General features: G+C 37.4%; 1 protein-coding gene across 1 annotated transcript in view; it reads left to right on the top strand.

Moving 5' to 3' along the window:
• LOC107740527 (laminin subunit alpha-2-like) overlaps window positions 1–8178 on the top strand; it is a 230930-nt gene that overhangs the window by 138834 nt on the left and 83918 nt on the right. The window contains 5 exon segments of the mRNA XM_016552978.1: window positions 2644–2821; window positions 4022–4158; window positions 5297–5495; window positions 5498–5523; window positions 5895–6038. Coding sequence (XP_016408464.1) covers window positions 2644–2821; window positions 4022–4158; window positions 5297–5495; window positions 5498–5523; window positions 5895–6038 — 684 coding nt within the window.

The following is an 8178-nucleotide window of genomic DNA, read 5'->3' as shown; positions in this document are numbered from 1 at the left end:
AAGATCGTGTTCCATGAAGATATTTTGTAAATTTCCTACTGTAAATATATTAAAACTTAATTTTTGATTAGTAATATGCATTGCTAAGAACTTCATTTGGACAACTTTAAAGATGATTTTCTCAATATTTAGATTTTTTTGCACCCTCAGATTCCAGATTTTCAAATATTGTCCTATCCTAACAAACCATACATCAATGGAAAGATTATTTATTCAGCTTTCAGATGATGCAATTGACACTTAAGACTGGTTTTGTGGTTCCGGGTCACATATATTCTCTGCAATATAACATTAATGTATGTTTTTAATGTATGATGCTGCTTTTAATGATAGTTTTTAGTAACAATAATGCGGTACTGAGGGCATCGTGCATTGTAGGTCCTCACATGCATACTAAACAAAAAAGGTTTAGAATTATTACGCTTGGTCTGTTTCACTGCCTCTGCATAAACACGTATTTTTGCACAAAACCTGTGTGAACATTTTCATTTACAAACTGTAATCAACAAGTTCACACTTTTATTCTACATGTAGAATGTGCTTGACTTGCTGGCCTTAGAAACGTGTGAATCAAAGTGTTTTTTTTTATAGATATGATTATTATTATTAGAAACTGGGTTGCTAAGTGACCTTACAATATGTCTTTCTTATTTCACAGCAACATCATGAGCGCGTCAGAGCCTGATCTGGGCTTCTTCATAAAGATGTTTATTGTGTTTCATCTGGTTTCGATAATGACACACTTTGCTTTAAAGGGCTCATGCATTGCATTCACAATGTTTCTAATGTTCCTGGAGGTGAACTTATAATGCTGGTAGGATTTTTACATCAAAAGCAGTCATAATTGGAAATAAATGGTTTAAGTTTAGGGGTTGTATAAGGGTTGTAGATTAAATGCCCACTGCTAAATGCCCATTGGTAACATCTTTGCATATGGAATAACTGTTATGAACAAGAGTTCAGTAAAACTTACAGTATGTTTTTATATTACAGTCACATCTTACATGTCAAAAGATCAGTAAAATTTAGATTTCTCAATTTATTGCTTTAACTGAAGATCAAGAACAAATCCATGTGCAGTTGTGTTTGTGCATTAGTTTTGTATGAGAAACATTTCTGCATGCTTAAGTACACAACTTGTGTACAGTTATTAGTGAATGAGACCCTATATATATATATATATATATATATATATATATATACAGTACATAGTTCAAAAAGACAGCCTTTGGCTTTAAGACAGATGAAACATAATGTGTGCAGCCTGCTTTGGCCTTTAATTATACATTTACATGTAACATTAGTTAAGTAGTGCTTAAGAGAGTTAATCACTGTCATGCACAGAAAGCAACTGTCAAATGCTGTGCGTCTTAATGTTTTAGTCTTTTCTTAGTCTTTAAAAAGCGCCAGGCACGGTTATGAGTTCTCTTGGAGGAGAGTTTTGTCACTTTGGCTCACAACTTTGCATGACGGGATGTGTGTGTGTGTGTGTGTCTTCATTTATCTGGCATCCATGGGGTGCCACTGACAGTCTGTGCCAGGGCCGCTTCTCGTTGGTTGCTACGGTGACAGCGCACCTGTTCCTAGCAGACAGATGGCTGTCAATCACCCACAGCAATGGCTGCCACAGTGACTTCACATACACATGGCGCGTGCAGATTTATCATCACTGCATGATCATGTTTGATCATTAACATGACATTGTTGGCAGTTTACCTCTCAAAATGTCTTTTTGTAAAAAGGGGACAGAGTACAGACTGGAGACAGAGGCACAGTCTTGTGGTTTGGTTTGATCTGTAATATTTGCATGGCTGTTCAGTGCTGTGTTTATGAAGGTCTTTGAGTCACTAAACGAGACTGAAGGAGGTTTTACATAAATGCACAAGATATTGTACTGTTTGCATGACTAAACAAGACACATTCCAGGAGTAGGTGCAAAAAAATGAGCTTGATGCTCTGTATAAAGTCAATTTTTTGTTATTTTTCTAAAGGTTAAACGCCACCTACACATGAAAAACATCTGTTCTTGTCAGCAGGTTAAACTAAATATTATATGAGAGGTTTTGTTTTATTTTCCATTTCTAGAAACCTGATGGCAACATTTATGGCACATTTAGAAATCCACTTTGAAAGAGTTTTAATTCCCAGTTGGTCTGATTTCATTTTGTAGCAGTAATCATTAAATAAAAGTACACAACTTAAACAAAATAATTCTGTTTGTTTGTTTGTTTATTATCTTATTAGTTTTATTTATTTTTTTATTTTTTTAATGCACCAGAATGGATAAATCAGCAATCCCCAACATTAATTTCATTTAGCCTAAATTAATACTGGGGATTTCCAGTCTGGAACCAGTGGTGGTTTGTAGTTGTTAATATATTCATTGAACTATAATACATTTGATTCTTATAACAGATTGAGGGTTTAATGGTTGAACCACAATCTGTGGAGATTCAATTGATACATATGGGTTCTCCAACATCTGTAATAGTTCTCGCTCTAAAAATATGGGATCTGTGTCTTCATTGCTTTCTAAAACTACTTGCACCTTATTTGTGGAAAGTGCCACAAAGCATAGTCTAGCCATCACTCTGAGAATCGCCTTATTTGTCCCTCCTCACTGTCTCCTCTCTGTCTCTCCAGTCTGGCTTACACATGCAGGGCGCTCAAGGCTGCGTTCCATGCCACTGCAATTCATTCGGATCGAAGTCGTTTGATTGTGACGAGAGCGGTCAGTGTCGCTGTCAGCCTGGTGTGACGGGACAGAAGTGTGACCGCTGCGCTCCCGGACACTTCAGCTTTCAGGAAGGCGGCTGCACACGTAAGAATTCACCTCCAAACCCTTTGTGCCTTTGTAATTCAGTCCAGATCCACCCGTGCATTTGGATTTTTATTTGTACAAAATTCAGTATTTGTACTGAACAACAGTAATTCCATAGGATAGGAAAAGCTTTAAAGGTACAGATCACTAAAGAGTCAACTTTCTGACTTTTTAAAGTCCTCCTCATTTAATTTCAAGCCATATACTGTTGTTGTTGTTTTTTTCCTGTGCATTTTGCAAAAGTCAATCTAAACTCTTCTTTAATTTACAGTAATGTCATAAGTGTGTCATGTTTATTTGTTTATTTGATAGGGGCAACGCAGGTTAGTAAACATTAGTATAAAATGAATGTTGTTTGTTTATTTTTATTCATTTATTTAATTATTTGTTTGTTTTATTAATTTGTATTTATTGTTTTATTATAATTGTTTTAAATGCACCAGGATGAGTAATGGCAATTTAGTCTAAATTAATGTTGGGGATTGCTACTTTGGAACCAGTGGTGGTTTGTGGTTTTTAATAATTTAATTTTATATATTATATTAGCAGCATTTCTAATTTACATCCATATGTCCCTATATCTTAAACTATGCTCCGATTTACCACATATAAGATACCACATGTATCCTTATCAAATGATCTGAACCTCTATCCACATTCATTTTATAGCTCTTATGCTCTTTCTGTTTTAAAAGACACTTAATAATATTCTGCAACATTATTGAACTGCAGTGACACTATCGGATTGTTTGAACTGAATCAAGCTGAGTAATGACACTATTGTCTTCTGTAGAGCTGCTTTACAGCTGAAATTGAACTCACTACTGTAAATGAAGCATAACAGATGTAAGTGAAACATGGAACTGCTTGATCTATGGAAGAGCAAAAGGTTGTGCGCCAACCGATCAGATATCAGGCAATGGCTTTTAGATTCCAGCTCAGTTCCTGAATGTGGATGTCAACAAGCCTGACCTGTAAGTGCTACAGTTTTCATCTGCGGTGTTCATTTCATTAAGAATAATGTAATTCTCTGTCGGGATGGTGTGTAAATTTGCCCTTCTCTTTCCAGCCGGAGCGTCTTCAGTCACGCTATCACACTGATATTACCACAGCAGAGAGGAGAGCCGGCGCTGACATTTAGAACAGGTGCTCAGCTGCGCTCCGCAATTAACCTGCTCTCTGTTTCTGTCTGTCTCGCAGCGTGCCAGTGTGCCCATGTGGGAAATAACTGTGATGCTAACACAGGTCAGTGTATCTGTCCGCCCAACACCGTGGGAGAGAGATGTGACAAATGTGCGCCCAACCACTGGGGTCACGACATCAGCAGCGGCTGTAAGGTATGGCTTATTCTCCTCTCCTCCCGCCGTCACGGCTTCACTCTGTCTGCTCTGCCTGTGTATATTTATCTTCTGCTGAAATATCATTATTATTCATCCTCTGTAAAGTCATGTCGAATCTTTGAGTTAATGTCGCAGAGCAGCAGAGAATGGAAGGTGAGCGTGGAAATCAGCACAGCGTCTTTATTGCTAAGTTACCATCTGAATTCAGTTGAATCCATGGAACTATTCAAACATATACACAAACATATAATGCGGTGTTAAATCATTTACAGTTTTTCACCATACATTATATGGTAAGGTAACTTACAGTTAACAGGTTTTTACTGTTGCATGCGTCAGTACACTGAATTAACTGTATGTATGTGGTATCATATAATAAACTGACTGCTTAGGTGCTGATTACCAGTATGTTTGTTTTTTGTAAGTCCCAGATCACCCCTCTGAGACCTATAATATCTGCAAATGTGACTTTTTGGTGAAAGTGTTATTGAATGTGATTCATAAGCATTGTTTACCAGTGCATATTATCCAATGGCACATACGTCACACAGGTTAACATCTTCTCCTTACATAAAGCAATCTCTGGTAAAACTTTACGTCTTACCAAAAGGTTGGTAGCCATATAAACTTTATTGTCCCTGTGGCATACAGAGTTTGTAAGGAAGAACAGGAAGTATCATCTAATATAACAATAGTATCAGATGTTGTGTTTCTGAAAAAAATTATATCTAACAGAAGCATATAATATCAAACAAAGCAACCAGGCCCAAAACAGAGCCTTGAGGTACCCCGCAGGTAAAAGGTGTAGAGAAAAAAAAAAGAGTTATTCCCAATCTCAATGGAAAAAGCTCATGCCTTAAGGCAGGACGAGAAGCAGCCAAGGGCAGTGCTGAGAACTGCATTTTATTCTGACTGATTTTCTATTGAGTGGGCAAATGGTGCTCAGCCTTGCCAGCCCTGATCTGACTTTAAAAAACTTAATGGTTCTGAATGGATCCTTCATTTTTAGAAGTGTTCAGTCACATGTAGGGAAAGTGAATGCCATTTTATGTAAATGTTATGTTATGCATAACATGAATAATATGAATAATATGATAATATGAATTGTTTATGTGGAATTTTCTCTTCTCTGTAGCTGTGCGGCTGTAACTCATTGGGGTCTGTGGCACAGCAGTGTAATGTGAACACTGGCTGCTGTATGTGCCATGAGCAGTTCAGGGGCGAGAAATGTGATGAGTGTAAGCTGGGTTACAGAGACTTCCCACAATGCATTTCCTGCCAGTGCTCGGTAGCAGGCTCGTCACTGTACACCTGCGATGCAGAGTCTGGGCTGTGCTGCAGAGTGGGCAGTGCTCTTGCAAGGTAATGTCCTAGAGCTCGAAACCCATCTTTGATTCAACCAATATAGCCACTGATCTACTAATAGTGTTGTACAGTAACTTGTGATCAAAGGGATTTTTCATCAGAACTGTCATATCATAATGATTATTAGGGGTATATAAATGCACTGACAATGAATTACTGTATAATGCTCCAATCTGGTAAAACTGCTGTTTCCACATGACAGCTGTAAGAGAAGCTGCCCTGGGCTGCATTTCCCAAAAGCATCGTAAGCCTAGGTAGATCATGAAGATCACTGATGCTGATGGTTTATATGATCTGCTTGGCTTACAATTTTTTTGGTAAATGCAGCCCCCAGCACACAACACTAATGTGAATGTGTGTGTGTTCAGGCCAATGTGGAGGGAATGAAGTGTGACCGCTGTAAGATGGGCTCTTTCGGCCTCAGTCACAGGAATCCGCTGGGCTGCAGTCAGTGCTACTGCTTCGGCTTGAGCAGCACATGTATGGAGGCCACGGGACTCATCCGTATGAGGGTGAGTAAACACACAAGTCATATGATGGCACTTTTTCATCAATAAGATTCAACATTTTGTTTTGTTACTTTCTAAAGCAACTGTTTTACATCAGTTTTAAACACCTTCTGAAATATCTTGAACTGATAGTAGATTTATTGAAGAAAACTTCACATTCTAAATTATTTCCTTTATATTTAATTACTGAACTGAATGTGATTTTGCCTTTACATTTTATCCAATGGCACATATGACACACAAGTTAACATCTCTTCCTCACATAAAGCAGTTTCTGGTAAAACTTTGCTTACAAAAAGGTTGATGGCTATTTAACTGTTAATGTCTCTGTGGCAAACAGAGTTTGTAAAGGAGAACTCAGTTTTAGTAGAAGCTGAATATTGTCTAAAAATAGTATGAGATGTTGTGTTTCTAAAAATGTATACCTAACAAGAGAATATATATATATATATATATGTATATAATTAAACCGGGCCCAAAACGGAGCCTTGAGATACACCGCAAGTGATAGGTGCAGAGGAAGAAGAGTAGTTCTTAATTTTCGCTTCAAATTTAATTACTCAACACTCAATATTGTTTCTCATTTGAACAACACCATTAAGGGAGCATTGGATTTGAAAATAGCAAGACTTTAAAAAAAATATATAAATCTGTGACACCTTAGAAGGGACCAAATTTAGGTGGAAAGAGAAGTAAATAATCTCATTGCAGTTTCTTAATTTTTACACTGTTACGAGCCCCTTTAACAGTCTAGGGGTCAAAAGAGGTGTAACAAAAATAGCGGGGGGAGGCTGAGAGAACTGCTGTCTCCAAATCCCAGGGCAGGTAACACAGAAATGCTCAGCAACACCAGTTTCAAAATTAAAGCAAAGTATTTTATTGAACAGAATGTGGGAAATACTTAAAAGAAGGCTTCAGGAGGGGAAAAGGCCAAAACAATAAACCAAAAGGTACTCTTACAAGGGTTTTAAGAAATACATTTCCTATCAAAATAAAATAAAATAAAATACAGAGACCCTTCCCTGACTCCCTCTGTAATTCAAACACAGGAGAAAAAGATAATTTACAAAATAAATAGCATCCACCTTCCTACAAAATTTTCCCACTGAAACAAGTTACAAAGCAGCTGAAACACTCTGCTCAACACACTTAACAGCTTTACCTTAACACTACAAGCAAAGCACAGTATACTATACACATACACAGGAAACACAATCGTTAGTCAAATCATACAAAATAAATAAAAATAAACGTATACGTCCCTATGGACATAACACATACAGTATTATACTGTGTCAGGTTCAACTATTAACCATTCAATGCTGTTAGTCAAAAGGTTTTTTTTTTCTTTAAAGGGGTGGTTCATTGCGATTTTACTTTTTAAACGTTAGTTAGTGTGTAATGTTGCTTGTCTATATTGCTTATCAATTTGAGCCCGATTGAGACGCAGAGGATATTAGTGAAGAGTATCATGCAGAACCTGTGCAAGCACGGCTTTTAATGGTAGGCCTACGATTTGTGTTTGTTGTTGTCTCATACTTTTAGATACGCTGTTATTTGTAAATGCTACTGCTTCTGTTAGCTTTTAATATACGGTTTTATTCTGATTAAAGCTTTATTACAGTTTGGCAACTGCACCCCATGTATAACGCTTCTCATAGCTATAGTATGTGAAAATAAGTGTATTCACTGAGCTGATGATCAGAATGAGAGAGAGAGAGAGAGAGAGACAGATGCAGAGCGTGTGCAGAGCAGGGCGAGGCCAGGAACAGGATGAGAACGCTGCTTTAGAACATTGATTTTGAAACTTGTGAATCCATTAGAATCGTTAGAAGACAGAATCGCGATTCATATATGAATAGATTTTTACATGCACCTCTAGTTTTCTCTTCCTCTTCTCTAAAGCAGCACAACATGGCCTTGCCCCCTTTGTTGCATAACTCAGGTTTGTCTGGGTTTGTGATGTCACAAACCCGGGAAGTAACTCGTTGTAGTCCCTACCAGCCGTTTTTGTAGGCATTAAACTGCCAGAATTTTAAAAGACGATATCTCCGTTTGCATTGAACTTTCAGCTTCGTAACTTTGCAGATATTGTTTATGATCAAACAGCAACATTACACACTAACATTAAAAAAGTGAAATC

This window comes from Sinocyclocheilus rhinocerous, unplaced genomic scaffold (assembly GCF_001515625.1).
Source record: "Sinocyclocheilus rhinocerous isolate Xijiao unplaced genomic scaffold, SAMN03320098_v1.1 scaffold1246, whole genome shotgun sequence".
NCBI lineage: Eukaryota > Metazoa > Chordata > Actinopteri > Cypriniformes > Cyprinidae > Sinocyclocheilus > Sinocyclocheilus rhinocerous.
The sequence above is the reverse complement of the archived record's forward strand: the minus strand, read 5'-3'. Positions and strand labels throughout refer to the sequence as shown.